A 17945-nucleotide genomic window follows, 5' to 3' on the forward strand; every position below is an offset into this window, starting at 1 on the left:
AAAATGGATTGAGGACTTAAATGTAAGTTGTGAAACCATAAAAATACTAGAAGCAAACATAGGCCATACAATCTTGGACATTTCTCTTATCAATACTTTTTTCTGATATTTTGTCTCAGGGAGGGGGAATAAAATAAAAAGTAAAAAATGGGTGCCAGAGGCAAAGACCAACAGTAGTTAACATATAAATGTGAGAAGTCCGCTGGAAGGCTAATGGACTTTAATATTCAGCAGGGCTGAAAAATCAGCATTATATTACCCTGCTGTTGGCAAGATGGCTGAAGACAATCCCCTAACCTGATAATCCTTTTATTGTTTACCAAACTTTAGCATTGATATACCTGTTTGCATTCCTAAAGGGAAAATGTGTATTCAAGTAAATAAAAGCTGATGGGTCCAGGGTTTCAGAGAGTCTCTCCGCTAGAGAGAAAGGTTTCTGCTTGGCTCCCCCATGCCTTCTAAATTCATATTTCCTGTCTAGTGTATTCATTGTGTACAGCCCCTTTTCCAGATCCTGAATCCTTGCTGCAAAAGGTTGCAGCAATGGGATTAAAATAAAAAAAGGTTTTGCACAGAAAAGTAAACTATCAACAAAATGATAAGATAATTCACTGGATGTCAGAACATATTTGCCAATGATACATCTGATAAAGGGTTAATATAAAAAAATTTTAAAGAACTTATAAAACTCAATACCAAAAACCAAAGAAGTCAATAAAGAAATGGGCAATGGATCAGAATAGATACTTCTCCAAAGAAGACAAACAGATGGCCATTAGACATATGAGAAGACTAGAGGCCCTGTGCACACAGTTGGGGAGGGTCCCTCGGCCCAGCCTGTGCCCTCTCGCAATCTGGGACCCCTCAGGGGATGACCACCTGGTGGTTTAGGCCCGCTCCCCAGCAGTCAGACATCCCTCTGGCAGCCCAGGAGCCCTCGGGGGATTTGCATGTTTCTCTTTTATTAGATTAGATCATGGTGTGTTTTTTTTCTTGCCATCATTAAACATAGTAACTCTTACTTATGTATTAAAGTTCTATTCCTGCTAGGTCTAGAAGCAGCCTCAGAATCTTTCTCACCATTCTTCTTAAGTCTGATGCTTAGTTCATCAGAATTAATACCTGAGGTGAAGCCTCTTACTGCAGATGTATCCCAGAATGTATGGCATCCTCTCTGCTTTATGATCCAGCTAATAATACATTGCCTCAATCATGTTGACTGAGGTCATTTTTCTCCTTGAAGTTTCTAGTAGTAGATTACCATCTACTGCCTAGGAAGTAAAATTGACTGTCTCCATGTAGATCGCAAAATAATGCATTTTTCTCATCAATAAAAATTCATTCTTTCAGCATGAGTAATTTTGTCAACAACGTTTTCAGGCAGTAATAGTTTATAACAAATTGAGTGAATTATTGATTCAGGTACTGTGCTGTGTCATACACAGATTTCATTTTATCTTTGCAACAACTCTACACAGTAGGTACTATAATGACACAGATGAGAACACTGAGGTATAGAGAGATCAGGTAACTTGACCAGTAAAACCCAAAAGTGGCTGAGTCTTATTTCAAATCCATTAGCCTTGGCATTTAACCATTACACTCCACTCAGTATTGTGCTAGAGCCTGATCTTACTGGCTCACAAATTTTCAGGAATTTTGTAAGCTGGTTTTAAACACGTTCATTATTAAAAATTAAATTATATAATCTTAAAAGTGAATAAATTACATTAAAACCAAAGGAAATACATAGTCTACATTCATCACGCCTCAATTATTTACTACACTTTACTGTTCTGACTCTTGACATTATTTATATTTTTGGGGTCTTTCTGGTAGAATATAATAGTGTATTACTGCATGTTTCTCCTCAACTCTGCATTTAGTGGCATCACATTAGCAGCTGAAATCAGCCTTGGATGGAGAATTTATGCCACAGCAATTGGCCGACAGTATAAATCAGAGTCTTGTTTTCTTTGAGAGCCAGTTGGTAAACATTTATTAGCACAACACTGACCACATTGGTGGTGGTGGTCTTGTCAGAATGTGTTAGATTATGCTGATGAAAATCTATTTAAACAGATTTGATGTAGATATTTTCAAAGATGGAAGAATTGTCCTTGTCAACTATGTTAGTTGATTCATATCTTCACTAATAGTCATCATTGCAAAGTTTTCAGTCCCCTTATGGATTGCTGGATATAATAGGTCATGTGCTGTCCCTGTCCCCACCCCCCCTTTGTAGCCTTTGTTACCTTAAGGACTCTAGTTTTCCATTTATATGTTTAAGTACCAGCCTTACCAGCTTAAAAATGTAAGCTTTTAACACTGCTTTGTTCCGTATCCTTCCGATGAAAAGTGGAGTTGGGTTGCAGCACAGGAGAGAAATTCAGAAGGGGAATATTGAAGTAATGACTGCAGTAGGAGAAGAGGGAACCTATTTCCCGGGCCACAGGCGCTGGAGCCCTCAACTACTGGGCTGGCAGCTTCTCCGGGTGGCTGCAGCCTGGGACCTCAGGGCAGGTGGCTTGTCCATTTCCTGGGCCACAGCCAGCCGCAGGCACTGGCGCCTGGACCACAGGTGGGCAGCTTCTCCATGTCTCCTGGGATGCAGTGTGGGCAGCTTCTCTGGCTGGCTGCAGCCTGGGATCATGGGGCAGGCGGCTTCTTTGTCTCCTAGGCTGCAGCCAGCCTCAGGTGCTGGGGCCCGGCTTCTCAGTCCTCCTGAGGACATGGGGCAGGCATATGTGGGGCAGGCAGCTTCTCTGGCCAGGTGCGGCCTGGGATCACGGGGCAGGTGGCTTCTCTGGCCTGCTGAGGCCTGGGATCACGGGGTAGGTGGCTTCTCTGGCCTGCTGAGGCTTGGGATCATGGGCACGCAGCTTCTCCAGCCTGCTGAGGCCTGAGATCATGGGGCAGGCAGCTTCTCCGGCCAGCTGCAGACTGGAATCACGGGGTAGGCGGCTTCTTCGTCTCCCAGGCTGTAGCCAGCCTCAGGCACTGGAGCCGGACTTCTCTGTCTCCCCTGACTTCTGCGTCTCCAATAAGCCTGGAACAGCCAGAGCCGGGATGCTTGCATGGTAGCTGTGGCTGCAACGCAAGTATCCCGGCTCTGGCCTCCACCATCTTTGTCCGGTTAATGTGCACGTCTCTGGATCGGCTGGTGGGCGTGGCTGGTGGGTGTGGCTGGTGTTGGGTCTAGCGAAGGTACGGTCAATTTGCATGTTTGTCTATTATTAGGTAAGATGCTCAACATCACTAGTCATCAGAGAAGTGAAAATTAAAAGCACAATGAGATATCACTTCAGGCCTATCAGAATGGCTATCATCAATAAATCAAACACAAGTACTGGTGAGGATGTGGAGAAAAGGGAACTCTTGTACTCTGTTAGAAGGAATGAAGATTGGTACAGCCACTCTGTAAAGTAGTATGGTGTTACCTTAAAAATTTAAATATGGAACTGCCTTATGACCCTAGTGAACCACTTCTGGGAATATATCCAAATACACCCAATACACTCATTTGAGAGAATATATACACCCCTATGTTCATTGCAGCATTATTTACAGTAACCAAGATTTGGAAGCAACCCAAGTACCCATCAGTACATGAGTGAATAAACAAGGTGTGGTATATTTACAATATGAAATACTACTTGGCCATAAAAAGAATAAAACCTTACCCTTTGTGACAGCATAGATGGAAAAGAATTATATGATCTCACTTATATATGGAATCTAATGAACAATATAAACAAATAAAAATTAACTCATAGATACAGATAACAGACTGACAATTGTCAGAGGGAAGGGGATGTGGGGGTTAGGTGAAAAAACTGAAGGGATTAAGCAAACAAATAAACAAACTACTCATAGATAGATAGCAGTATGGTGATTATCAGTGGGACAGAGCTGTTGGGGGAGGTAGGAGAGGGTAAAGGGGTGATAAAGTGATGAAATAAGATGTGACTTGGGGTGGTGCACACACAATAAACAGAAAATGTATTATAAAATTGTACCTCTGAAATCTGTATAATTTTATTAACCAGTGTAACCCCAATAAATTCAATAAAAAAGACACTACCTTTTAAAATGTACAAAAAGTGAGGGAAAACTTTAATTACAGAAAAGAAAGTCAAATTTATTTAATGAGAAACTAGAATTAATGAAAATTATCAAATACACAAAATATACACACAGTAGCACTACATATTGGCTAAAAAAAGAAAAAGTGAGCAACGTCAGAGAAATGGCAGCTTGAGAGGTCCCCTTGACCTCTTCCCTTGAAGTTCCAACAATTTGAACAGCTATAATTCAACAAAGGATTCCCTGTTTAACGTACAAACAGATCTGCGCATTAAAACATCTGAAGTTGGGCAAATGGGAGCAAAACCCCGGAGGTGGGACGAGAGAAGAACTTAGCTGGTATCAAGGACGCACCCCAAGGCTCGCAGGCTGGAACTCATATCTTGAAGCTCATATCTTGGGTCTCCAGATAGGAAAGGAATCAGGTTGCCACTGGTACTCCCTTCTGTCCGGAGGTGCAGAGAGCTATAATGAGCATCCCTGTAGCTCAGTATGTACTGCAGCTGAACCCAGTGACCTTGGCAGAGACAAAGCTCAGAATTGTAGACATGGTTGTCCAGATATTGCCATTCCAGACAGAGAAACAAAGTTATAGAGCCTGCCTGCCTTCCCTCACCCTCTCCAGAGCTCTTCTCCCCTCACGTTGCCAGAGCTAACAGCAGGCCCCAGGAGAAGTTATAGCAGTGAGTGTTGTGTTGCATGGCACATTATCTGAAAACCTGAGAAATGCTACTACAGAAACGTCTTTTCCTTGGAGCAACAGGCACATTCTGCAACTAATCCGAGGGTCATGCAGAAATATAGAGGGGAAGTCACTGAGGTCTGCCAGTCACCAATACTGGGGGAACAAAACAACAAAGGAAGCAACCACTTTTCCCTAGGTAACCCCAAGTCCACCCATCAAGGCTGCACTGAAGCAGTGTCTGGCTGCAGAGGACAACACTGATATTTTATGGATTTGGAACCCTATCACCCACCACATTCCCCCTCAGTGTTGATCCCCTGAGATGGAGATGGCCTGAACACAGAGGAGATGCCCACTCGGGAACACCAGGCATTCTCCATCATCCCATAGAGATCTGAAAAGTCAGAACAGTGCAAGAGAACTAAATATCTTGTGCTTCAGCACTACCTACTAGAAAACAATAGAAGGACTTCTTATAAACCTACCAGAGCCTACCACTAAGACATAGATGCCTAGAGAGAGAAGAAATCCATTAATACCATGAAAAAACAAGGTCACAATGCAGCTCTGGAAAAAAGGGGGGGGGGAAGTTCCAGAAAATAAACAGAAAGAAAACACAGATAGGCAGTTTAATGAACTCAGAAATAAAATCAATGAACAAAAAGAATACTTTACAAAAGAGATTGAAACTTTAAAAAAGAACCAAATAGTAATTCTGGAGATGAAGACCTCAATAAAAGAGATAAAGGATAAACTAGTGAGCTTAGGAAATAAAGCTGGCCAGATGGAGGAAAGAATTAGTTATGCTGAAGATAGAAATTTAGAAATGATGCAGAAGGAAGAGAGAGACTTGAACATAAAAAAGTGCAAGAACTCTTTGAGAACTATCTGATTCCATCATAAAGAGCAATATAAGAATAATAAACATACCAGAAGAAGAGAGGGATAAAAGAATGGACAGCCTATTCAAATAACTGATGAGAACTTTCCAAAGCTATGGAAAAAGCTAGATCCTAGAATCCAAGAAGCAAACTGAACACCTAATTACATTAATCCAAAAAGGCATTCTCTAAGGCACATTGTGTTAAAACTGTCAAAAAATTAACAACACAGAAAGAATTTTCAAGGCAGTCAGGAAATAAAAGACAGTAACCAATAAAGGAAAGTCCATTAAGTTATCATTGGATTTCTCAGCAGAAACCCTACAAGCTAGGAGAGAGTGGAATCAAATATTCAAGCTACTGACAGAAATTACCAACAAAAAATAATATATCTAGCAAAGGTATTTTTTAGATATGCAAGAACTAAGGACTTGGTCAGACATAGAGAAGGTGATGAAATTTCTTAAAATATATTTTTATTGATTTCAGAGAGGAAGGAAGAGGGAGAGAGAGATAGAAACATCAGTGATGAGAGAGAATCACTGATCGGCTGCCTCCCGCATGCCCCCCACTGGGGACCGAACCTGCAACCCAGGCATGTGCCCCTGACTGGAATCAAACCCAGGACCCTTCAGTTCACAGGCCGATGCTCTATCCACTGAGCAAAACCAGCTAGAGCAGAAGGTGATGAAATTTATCACCAGAAAACCCTATTGCAGGAAACACTCAAGGTGGTTATTATACCTGAAACAAAGAACAAATCTTTGAGTAAGATCACCAACAGGCAGACAGAAACAGGATATTATAACCATTTTTAGAATAAGGTACTATATACTTAAATATCACATTAAGTTTAAAGGAGGTAATAACAGAGAGAGGAAGAAGACAATAGCCACTTCAATTTAGAAATGAACTAGGAATGTAAATAAAGATAATTGGTGACACTAAAAATATAAAAGAAGGGGGTTATAAAGGTCTGAATTTGAAAAAGGAGATGGAGATTATATGCATTCAGAAGAAAAATGACTAATACATAGATGAAAATTTATTTTACATAGACCTAACTGCAACAATATAAAAAAGAAACTGAGACATAATTTTAAAAATAGAGGAAACAGAAGGAAAAGTAAATAATGCCTCAAAACAAAAATAACAGACAGAAATGCAAAGGAAAAGAACCAATCAAACACCCTCCAATCAATTCTCACAGTTTCATTAATTTTCATTCTACTAGAAATTAATAATAGAAACAAGTAAGTTCTGAGCAACATTTAAGCTCTCATAAGGTCAATCATGAAGGATGATATGGAAATAAAAACAGGCTTTTTTTTTTCCTGGATACAATATTTTTCTTTTATCCAGAATCCCCGCCCATAACTGTATAATTTAAACAATGTTTTTCACTGTTACATTTTTCAGATTAAATAGTGTTGAAAGAAAGGGTGATATTTTAGTTGGGCATTTTAGAAGAGGGTAATGTGGAGAGGCTAATGTTGAGAAAATACCAGTGAAAGTACATCTCCGAAGAGGAGTCATTACACTGGTGAAGTTTGGAGGGAGAGCCAGGGCCCCTGCCTTGGGAATGAAATCCGAGGAAAGACTCTTCAGCAGACAGTTCACTTATTCCTGGCCCCATTTTATCTTGTCCAGTTTTCACTGCTCAGTGAGGAGTGTTGATTTCATTTTTCCCAAAGTGCTAGTAACCAGGAGTTGTTCCTCTGAAAGGTAATTGGCCAGAATGCCAATTGACCACGTATTCCCTCGGTCCAGGTTATCCTTAAGCACCTGGGAATCATTGTGCTGCCTCGCAAGGACCTTCTTGTTCTTGTTGAGAGGGCTCCTTTCTTAATTACTGGCATCTTCACCAAGGCCAATAAGGAAGTTCTGCATGTGGGCTAGGTGCCTCCACCAGAAGAGCAGCAGGTTTACCACCTTGTCCAAGTCCCCAATGAATAGCTTGTACTTGTCAAACTCACTGGGCTTGCAGAGCTCACTGATCAAAGTCTTCACCTCTTCTCCTAAGGCATTATTGAGCTTGATGGCTATTAGCAGACATTCCTTCTCTTTCTGGAGTGTCTCAAGGTTGTGGGTAAGGCTTCCCATCAGCGTGATCTTCTTCCTGTTGACATCTCCCTGCTCCTCTTCTTTATTCACTTCTTCTGGGGTATCTTTAATTATGTTAGAAGTTCCACTTTGGGAACAGACACACTGTAGTAGGCAGGACAGTTGACCAACAACTGCTTTCTTGTCTTCACCCCCTCTTGCTTTCATATCCTGGGCAGCAGACAGTTCTCTACACCACCTTCCTCTTTATCTGTTTAGCTACAGCAAGTTAACATTTTGAGGAAACAAATCTTCCATCAGACGCATAGCTGTCTTCATTCTGGGGTCTGAATCCAAAACGTCTGCCAGAGATTTGTCTTGGTGGACAACTTCTTTGTCCAGAGACTTTATTCTGTTGTCTTCTGAGGACCAGAAATGACACAAAAGAGAACTATTTTATTATTTATTTACTCTTTAAAGACATGTATATTTTTAATTATCAATCAGTTGCTTCCTGCACGCCCCTTTACTGAGGATCAAGCCCACACTTGGGCATGTGCCGCTAATGGAAATCAAACTGTGACCTCCTAGTTTATAGGTTGATACTCAGCCACTGAGTCATGCTGGCCAGACAGAGGAGGGCTATTTCAAAAGAAATTTTTTCATAAAGTAAAAACTTGTGGTGAGCGGTTCTGTTGAAGAGGAGTTCAAAGAACTGGATCTGGGCTATTCAGCTCTTGTGTGTGTGTGTGCGCGCGCACACACACACACACACACACACACTATCATCAAGCTAATAGACCCTTCTTTTTAAATTTTCTAAAAATATATTTTATTGATTTTTTACAGAGAGGAAGGGAGAAGGATAGAGAGTTAGAAACATCGATGAGAGAGAAACATGGATCAGCTGCCTCCTGCACACCCCCGACTGGGGATGTGCCCACAACCAAGGTACATGCCCTTGACCGGAATCGAACCTGGGACCCTTGAGTCCGCAGGCCGATGCTCTATCCAGTGAGCCAAACCAGCTAGGGCAATAGACCCTTCTTATAGCATAAAATCTTAAATTCTACAATAGTGATTACTATTTTAAAAATGCCCATGTGAAATACACCCTTTAGCAATAACCAAAAATATGGCTATAGTGATATTTATTCTAATATTATTTTCATCCAGAAAATAATTACTAGCTGGGAGGTAAGATTAGTTATACATTTAAAAAAATACTCTACTGCACACTATTTGTGCAATTACGTTTAGTTAACTTCATTATCACTTGAATACAGTGAACAGTTTCTAGCTGAAAGAACAACCATAGATAGGACTAAGATAGCAGCTGATGTCTCTTAAAGCAAGAGCTGCATGGTGATGTGAAGATGATGAATAGCACAAAAATGAAAAATTAGAAATCAGAGGTGCACATGAAATAAGAGGAAATGGAGTGCTGAAATTGTTTTCTAACTCCAAAACTGCACTGGATGATTAAGGGACCAATATTTAAACATGTTCCCTCCTTAACCAATTATAGAAGATAACCTCAGGTTATGGAAAACTATTTTCTATACTTCGCAAACAATGAGAACTTTCTAGATGTTTATAAAACATAAGGAACATTTAGAGTAATTCTGGCAGAGATGATAAATCACTTGGTAGGATGTTCCCTTTAGACCTTCTCTATGACTGTGTGATGGGGTGGGGAGCAGACAACAAGAATGAGAACATATGCGGGTGTATACTTTGACACAAATACATTAGGCATACATAGATATTTTTCTGTAAAAGTTCTGTACAACCCCCTTTTCATAAAAATATATATTTACATATGAAAACTTTTCATGTCAATAAAATACACTTCAACAACACAAATAACAACAATGTTCAAGGTTTTATAATTCCCACACTCAGAGATTCTGATTGAATATTCCTTTACAAGTGGGCTGGGATTCACATTTTGAGAAACAATGCTTTTGAGGGATTTCTCTTCCTCCCCTTATGGGAAGGAATAAAATTACACTCTATTTTTCATGCTTACCTTGACGTACTGGCTATTTCAGTGGAATATTTCTTGTCCATGACCTATCCAATAATTTCTTTGATGAGTAAATGTTGCACTAATTAAAGGACATGATAGAAGATTGGAGAAACCACCCAATTACTCAGATAACATTGGATAAATTAGAACCACAAAACATTATGTTCTTAAGAGCCCAGCACTCCAAGTCTCAGAATTTGCTATTCAGCTCCAGTACACAGCTACTACTGCCAATCTTCAAATGCTTTCAAAAGACTTTTTTTTTTCATGAAATGCCCCTTTCAAATATTGACAAGAAAGTAAGTAAACAATTATGCAGTTAAACAAAATATATTTGTGGGCCAGATCTAGGGACCTAGGACTTAGAGACCTAGACTTAAGGTCCACTGGTTTGAGAACTTTGTCTTAGTAATTAACTGTTCTGAAGCATGGAGTGTCAAAAATAAAACAAACTGTATTTTGTGATGTATTATCTGAGCTTCAAGGTGGGTAGAAGGGTTTACTAGGCAGGTGCCTAATGTGAGGAAATGGGCCTTTCAGGAAGCAAGAGAAACAAATACAATTACATTGCATCATGGAAAAAATCATAGTCTTCACGAGAATCTATACGAGGATTTAATACTGCCGAATCATAAAGTACGAGTGGTGAGGTGGGGGCAGAAGAGGATGAGATTAGGGAGATAATAATAGGAAGCCATGACCTTTGAGTATCCAACAATCAACGGAGAGCTAGCGATAAATGATAGTGATACGGAAATAGATTGGAGGGATTGAGATCAGAGGAAAGGTGGCCATTGGGACAGGTACCATAGTTCTGAAAAGAGATGATGAGGCCCTGACCGGTTTGGCTCAGGGGATAGAGCATCTGCCTGCGGACTCAAGGGTCCCAGGTTCGATTCCGGTCAAGGGCATGTACCTTGGTTGTGGGCACATCCCCAGTCGGGGGTGTGCAGGAGGCAGCTGATCCATGTTTCTCTCTCATCGATGTTTCTAACTCTCTATCCCTCTCCCTTCCTCTCTGTAAAAAATCAATAAAATATATTTTAAAAAAATAAAAAAAGAGATGATGAGGACTTGAAATAAGGCAATGAAAGTGAGTCTGGAGAGGATGGCATACCTAAAATAAACTTTGCACAGATGCACCAGGACACATACACATCAACAGAAATGGATGGGGTATTATACAGCACTGACAATGAATAAACTACAGTTACATGGTAATCTCAGGAACAAAATGTTGAGTGAAAGAATCAAGTCCCAAAATGCTATATAGAAAAGATATACATTTTCGTGAAATTTGAGAACAATAAAAGCTAAACAATATTGTTTAGGCACATAGCCATGTGATAAGAATATATGTAAAGAGAAGACAGACATAATAGATATAAATCAAGATATTGGTTTCTCTGGGAGGGAAATTTGGGAAAAGATGGTGAGTCGGATATTTAAATTATCAGCAATATTCTAGTTCTTTGGTTGGGTACTGGATTCACAGGTTTTTAATTTAGATGGGTAATTTGATAGACATGCCATTGTTCATGGGGACATAATATGTCATGACCAAGGACGCTGCTTATTTCTGTACTCCGTACTGATGTTTTCCACTGGACCCCTGCCTTGTCTGCCCGTGTTAAGCTAACTCCTCTCACTGACAGAAGATGTATTTTAGAGATATTTTGGGGATGGAATCAATTGTTTTTACTAGATATTATTTTCCCCCTTGAATTGGTTGTAGATGACTCGTGAGGCCCAGGTACTTTCACATCCCTCTCTTTTTGCCCTTTGCCCTTGGTCATCTTAGCTTCTCCACAGAAGGGAGAAGTGTGACGCCAAGCAGTGGAGAGAGGGAAGAAGCGGCCAGCGGGTCTAACGCGTTTTCATTGGCAGAGAGGAGCTAGTAGATTCTAGAACGAGGCAGAAGCTGAAGCGAGAGAAAGAGGGGCAAAGGGGCGGGGCTTAGAGGGAGGCGGGGCTAAGGGGGTTAAGGGGAGCGTGCGATTGTCCGCGCTTCACTGCGTTGGCGGCGCCTAGCGCAGTCACACCGTCGGTGGCAGAGTCTTCCCCTGAGGAAGCTACCTTCTCTGCCACCTCCCCCCCCCCTCCTCCCCCCCCCCTCCTCCTACACCGCCTGCGCGGCGGCGGCGGCGGCAGTGATTGAGTCTGCCTCCTCGCCACCTCCACCCCTGCCAGCTCGCCTGCAGGTGGCTGTGGCGACAGCGGCAGCGGAGGCTTTGGCGGCTCCACTATGGCGGCGGCGGGGAGGGGGGACAGTAGTTTTAAAGTAGACACCCGCCCTTGCCTCAGAGAAGGTGAGTTCCCGTGCCGGGGTTTGGGGGCGGCCCCATCTCCTTCGCTGCCTCTCTTCAGCCTGTCCAAGATCTGAGGGGCGCGGTTCGCCACCGCCCGACCCCCCACCTGCTGTGGCGCAGTAAGAGGCCAAGCTCCTCCCGCCCCGCCTCGATGAAGTAGCCCCGAGTGTACAAGACGGACTGAAGCAGAGAGTGGGTTCCCTAATTCTCCCCCTACCCCGAAAAGAATGGGGCTCCCAGGAAAAGGAACCTCAGGTATTCATTCACAAGGCAGGAGTTTGAAGGGGGAAAAAAGCCCGTAATTTTTCTTCCAGTCAGGCCACCTCAGTATGCTGTAGGAAGCTGAGACGTGATTTGGTAAAAGATAGGAGACAAGGTAGACAAGCGCTGTGGAACTATAGGATCAGGGAAAGGGAAGAGAGACTGACGGATGAGAAAGGGGGCAGAGATCAGAAGAGTAAAGGTCAAAGAAATCAGAGAGAAGAAACCCCCCTTTGGTGAGATTCAGCATCCTGAAGGGCAGATACTTGCAGTGGGATATTAAAGAAGAGATGAGTTTAGGAATTTGGGGTTGTTAGCGTGTATACTTTAGCTTTCAGGTAGGATCTGTTTGATTTTAGAATCCTAGGGTCTGGTGGAGGAGGGAGTTGTATTGAGGAAAGGAGAGGAAGAGAGTGTGGCAGAAACACCGATTTTCAGGAATCACTTTGGAGAGTTTTCTTTGGCTCTTTGAGGACGAAACCTTGTACATACAGCAAGGTTTGTGGGCCCATCTTTAAGGTGGTTTTGGTTTTAATAAGTGCTATTGTACCTACAACACATTCCTAACAGAAAAAAAATTATTTCTTGACTATTTCAGTATATGGTATTTAGTTCACACAAGTACTATATACTTGTAAGCAGCCTGCTAGTAGCAAACTGTAAAGTTTGCCATTGTGTTTTAAAGCATCTTTTGGAAATGTTTCTTAGGTGGTTAAAATAGATTCCAACTGGAGACCTCTAAAGTATTTTGCCAACGTAAACTTTGTATTAATTTTCATTATTTTCGCTGTGTTACCTTATGTTGCTAACTTGACTCCAAAGTGAAAGGTCATGGACTCCAAAATAGAGTAGAATAATGTAAGTTCCTTTTCTTAGGAGCACACCCCATTAAAGTTGCCCCATAAAATGATTTTCCTCGTCACATTCTTTTTTTAAAAAATATATTTTATTGATTTTCCACAGAGAGGAAGGGAGAGGGATAGAGAGTTAGAAACATCCATGAGAGAGAAACATCAATCAGCTGCCTCCTGCACACCCCCTACTGAGGATGTGTCAGCAACCAAGGTACATGCCCTTGACCGGAATCAAACCTGGGACCCTTGAGTGCGCAGGCCGTTGCTCTATCCACTGAGCCAAACCAGTCAGGGCTTCACATTCTTAAATGACACATCCCTGTGTGCTATTCCATATCCGTTCACACCTTTCACTTTGGAGGAAAAGCAAAGCAGTAAAAAAATTTACAATATTTCTCATAGGTTCATTACATACATACCACTTATTAGAAATTAGAAATACACTATGATATGATGTTTTTATTTATTAACACACTTACTGAAGGCAACCTTTGAAACCCTTCGTTTAATGTCTTCAGTCAGCCTGGATTTGTACAGTTGTTCTGGGATGAAGATATGAAATCTCCTGGAATTTTGTTTTTATACCAAACTTTCTCTCTGTAACCAACAAGGAGGAGAAAACAGTGTTATAGGTGGTCATGACCACAATTCAGTTTGGCTCTCATAACTTTTGCATAGTAAGGTTTAGAACTAGTATTTCATGGAGAAAATGGCTTTTTCCTGGCTTGGTTGCAATGTCTTTTAATATATGCAGGTATTAACAGCTTTAAGAGATAAAATTCATAAAGTAGCTGCAATACCATGTCTATAGTATTGCTAGCTGGTAAAATGAGGAGAGCCCTAGTGTATGAGTCTGGTGTAGTGACCATAGGTTCTGTTGTTAATCTACTAAATTTTGTTGCCCTGAACAGATCCCAAGTTTCCTGGATTTGAGTTTTGACGTTTCTGAAGTACAGGTTTTGGACTAGCCAGAGTCTGAGGTTGTTTTCAGATCTGAACATATGAACCTTGATTTTGCAGTTCTATATTAATATTCTTTCAATGGCATTTCCATGGCTGTGCACTAGAAACCCATAAGAAACCTTGCCCAAATAGTATCACTTGATATTCAGTGAGTAATAAAATCTGTGTTGTTAGTGTTGAGACAATTTACTAGGATATGAAAATCCAAATATAATTGCTACCCCAAAACTATCATTTCATTATAGGTAAATATCCTTCATTAACTTCAGTCCAAATAAAACTCCCTTACCTTTTCATATAGTACACTATCTAAAACACTATTAGTTCTCAAAATATTTTTGTTTAGATGTTTATAAAGGCCATAAATGATTGTCATTTATGATAGTAGATAAAGGAGAAGAGAGAAAAATGTTGTTTGGTAGTGTGCCAATATCTTGTGTTTGTTTCTTAAGTCCTAGTTAGGAGATTCTCTTAAAGGTGGCAAAGAATTGTCAAGATTTCAATTATTACAAGTCTACTCCAAATAGGACCATTAAAAGTGTCTTGCTATAAACTATTTGCTGATCCATTTTCAATGATAGCTAACATTCCTGAGGATCTCATCTGTCTTGGTTTGGTAATGAACAAATGTCAGTGGAGATTAGAAATTGCAAAGCAGGGAAGATTAGAAGCTTTCAAAGGTTCCAAAGAGGAAGGCAATCAGCCTAAAAACAAAAACAACAAACAAAAGTGCCCACTGAACAGACATATGAAAAAACATATACCCAGAATCCATGGTAAAGGGAGTAATGAGATTTTGTAGGGCACTTCATGTTTCAGTCACTGAAGTTTTTAAAAATAAACATGTTCAATGGCTCAAAAATGAATTTTCAACCAGTATTGATATCCATGATGTAATCATAGTAAAAATCAAAACAAAATTAAACAAAAACTCTCTTTAAGAAAAATAAATTATTAAATGGATTCTGTTTTAGACTGGAGGGCATTCTGGATTTTTATTTAGTTACTAATTCATTTGCATAGCAATTACCCAGCAAGGCTTCCTTTTGTCTCTATATTATTCAGTAAAGTTTCAGGTTCACCATAAGAAACCTAGTTAATAGCCTTTCCATTATTCATTCGGGAATCATTTATTGAACACCTGTGTGTGTGTTGTGTGTGTGTGTGTATGTGTGTGTGTGTACAAGTGAGCGCATGCCACACATTGCTGAGGATATACAGATGAATTAGACAGTTATATTAAAGAGCTTGATAGTAAAATTATAAAATGAATAAGATCACTGGGGAAATGCAATCTAACTAGTCAGACTCCTAAACTATAGGACCTTTCCATTTTTTATTATAAATCTGTACTCTTCCCATGGTGGTTTATCTATATATATAAAAGGCTAATATGCAAAGTGTCTCCTTAGGAGTTCAACTGGGAAACCGGGAGTTTGATCACTTGCTATGATGTGTGCTGACCACTAGAGGGCGGCACGGAATGAAGGAAGGCCGGTGCAGGCAGCTGGAAGGCCCTGATTGGCCCTGATCGCTGGCCAGGCCTAGGGACCCTACCTGTGCATGAATTTCATGCACCAGGCCTCTATAAACACAATGAAACACATTATATTGTTAATCTAATGTTGGCATCTAGGAAGAGTAATTAGAAAATCGTTAGAATTAATTTTTAATCCTCTGCATTTGACATGGTAGGGATGTCTGGAGAAAGGTTAATTACCATTTGTTAGTTTCTGACCCTCTGTCTTTATTAGGTGTCAATATGTGAAGATATTGACTAAACATGTCCACTACTGTATTCATCACCTGTCTGTTAGGATCATTTTCTACCTGAAACCAGTCTTGCAGATCCATTCACATTTACTAACCTGTTGGAATGAATGGCATGGTGGCTTTCTCATGCAAAAAGCTGTCATGGGATCAAGTAAATTAATGGATTTAAATAGTACTTAAACTCAGCTTTTCACAATCATGTCTTCTGAACTAGCTAGCCACAGAGTGCTTATGATTATAGAATTCAACTTAGTAAACATTAAACATATAACTAGTATTCACAATTAATTTTGTTAACTTCATTGTATTTTGTAACTGTTAATATGACATGGGAAAACCTTTACCAAAACTTGCCAAACTCATATGTCATACTTATCTTCTAGCCTGAGAAAATAAGGATACTAGATAGCGTTACAGTAAGAGTGTTCAACAGGTCTTTATTTCTGGCAAAGTTAATATCTCTGAAAACTCCTGAAATGGGGTGTGGACTTTAGGGAAAAAGAGAGTTAAAACATCTTGGCAAGGATAGCACAGGCACTTTCCCAGTCTCCTATAACTTAGTGTTGAGCTCTGCTCATTCATTCTTAAAATTATGATGGTATTAAAAGATTGCAAATGTCAAGTCAGCTATTTTTAAAAATCATTTTTTTATCAAAAATATTTGAGGAAGGTTATCTCTAAAAGTGAAATCAAGGAGACTATAGAGCACATATGCTCTTTGCAGAATTAATATGATTATTTCTCAGATTTCTTAATGCCTGGCTTTAAACCTGTGACTAAGAATGAGATTTGTTTATAGTATTACAGCCAACCCTTCTGAGGTTTGCTCAATTCTTGTCACCATATTAAAATAGGATATGCAGAGTTCTTTACAATGTTCTATATTTATAACTATATCTATATTATGTGTATGTATATGTATATTATTTATGTTTATGTTTAGCTTCAAGATCAGTTGGACTGTGAAATTCCCACTTCAACAAAGCATTAAAATAATTAATAGCTTCCCTGGCCAGGTGACTCAGTTGGTTGGAGTATCGTACCCTGCACCAGAAAGTTGTGTGTGTTTGATTCCTGGTCAGAGCACATACCTAGGTTTTGGGTTTGCTCCCTGATTGGAGTGTGTCCAGGAGGCAACCAATTGATATTTCTCTCTCACATTGATGTTTCTCTCTCTCTCCCATCCTCTCTCTCTAAAGATCAACAAAAATATACCCTCAGGTGAGGATTAAAAATTAAAAAACAAAACAAAACAGTTAATAGCTATTATTGCCATAAGCAACTGATGGGTTATCTTAAGGAAGAAGTGTGAGGTTTTGTACAACTAAATCTGTCATATAACAAATGCAAGTAATATTCAATTTATTAAATATACCCAATTTTATAGAGAGTCACCTAATTTGAGTAAGCTTAATTTTTTAGCAGGTAACTGATGAACATTTAATTGGAGTGAAGAGAGAAAGTTCTCTTACCTAGAACTGATGAGATGTGATAATCTTCTTTTTTAATTTAATTTAATTTATTTATTTTTTGATTTCATTATTGATTAAGGTATTACATATGTATGTGTGTGATAATCTTCTGATTCCTTCCTCAGAGATCTTATAAGGTTTTAAATTCTATTAGTGAAAAACAAACCAAATTGTAGGCATAGATTCATTATTCTTTTCTGATTCAAGCCATAAATATTGTTCTTTTGTCACAAAGATCTATTTTATCCTAAATTGTCTGTTGTTATATAGCAGTATTAATTAGAAGAAAGTTTCAATCGTGATAATTTAGATGCCACACTCAATTGCATTTTTGGATAAAGAAGTTAAAGCTATTTTACTCTAGGATAATATGGTAATACAACTATTTGGAGTAGACACATTCCAACAAGGTCCCTAAAAAGTGAATTTCTGGCAAGTAAATCAATCCCCTTTGCTTTTTATATCATCAAAGGCAAAAATCTGGTACAAGCTGAATTGCATATTTTTATATCAACATAGGGGATTTTAGTAATGCCCAAGTCTATAGGATGTGAAATATTAGTACTCACATTTGTATTTAACTGAC

General features: G+C 39.7%; 1 protein-coding gene and 1 pseudogene across 1 annotated transcript in view; one reads left to right on the plus strand and one right to left on the minus strand.

Annotated features, from left to right (window-relative positions):
• Window positions 1-5055: 5055 nt before the first annotated feature.
• LOC118653417 lies at window positions 5056-9768 on the minus strand (annotated as a pseudogene).
• Window positions 9769-11972: 2204 nt separating this feature from the next.
• ZMAT1 (zinc finger matrin-type 1) overlaps window positions 11973-17945 on the plus strand; it is a 31428-nt gene continuing 25455 nt past the window's right edge. The window contains exon 1 of the mRNA XM_036305638.1: window positions 11973-12036. Within this exon, the coding sequence (XP_036161531.1) occupies window positions 11973-12036 (64 nt within the window). The remainder of the gene's footprint in view (window positions 12037-17945) is intronic.

This window comes from Myotis myotis, unplaced genomic scaffold, assembly GCF_014108235.1.
Source record: "Myotis myotis isolate mMyoMyo1 unplaced genomic scaffold, mMyoMyo1.p scaffold_m19_p_4, whole genome shotgun sequence".
Taxonomy (NCBI): domain Eukaryota; kingdom Metazoa; phylum Chordata; class Mammalia; order Chiroptera; family Vespertilionidae; genus Myotis; species Myotis myotis.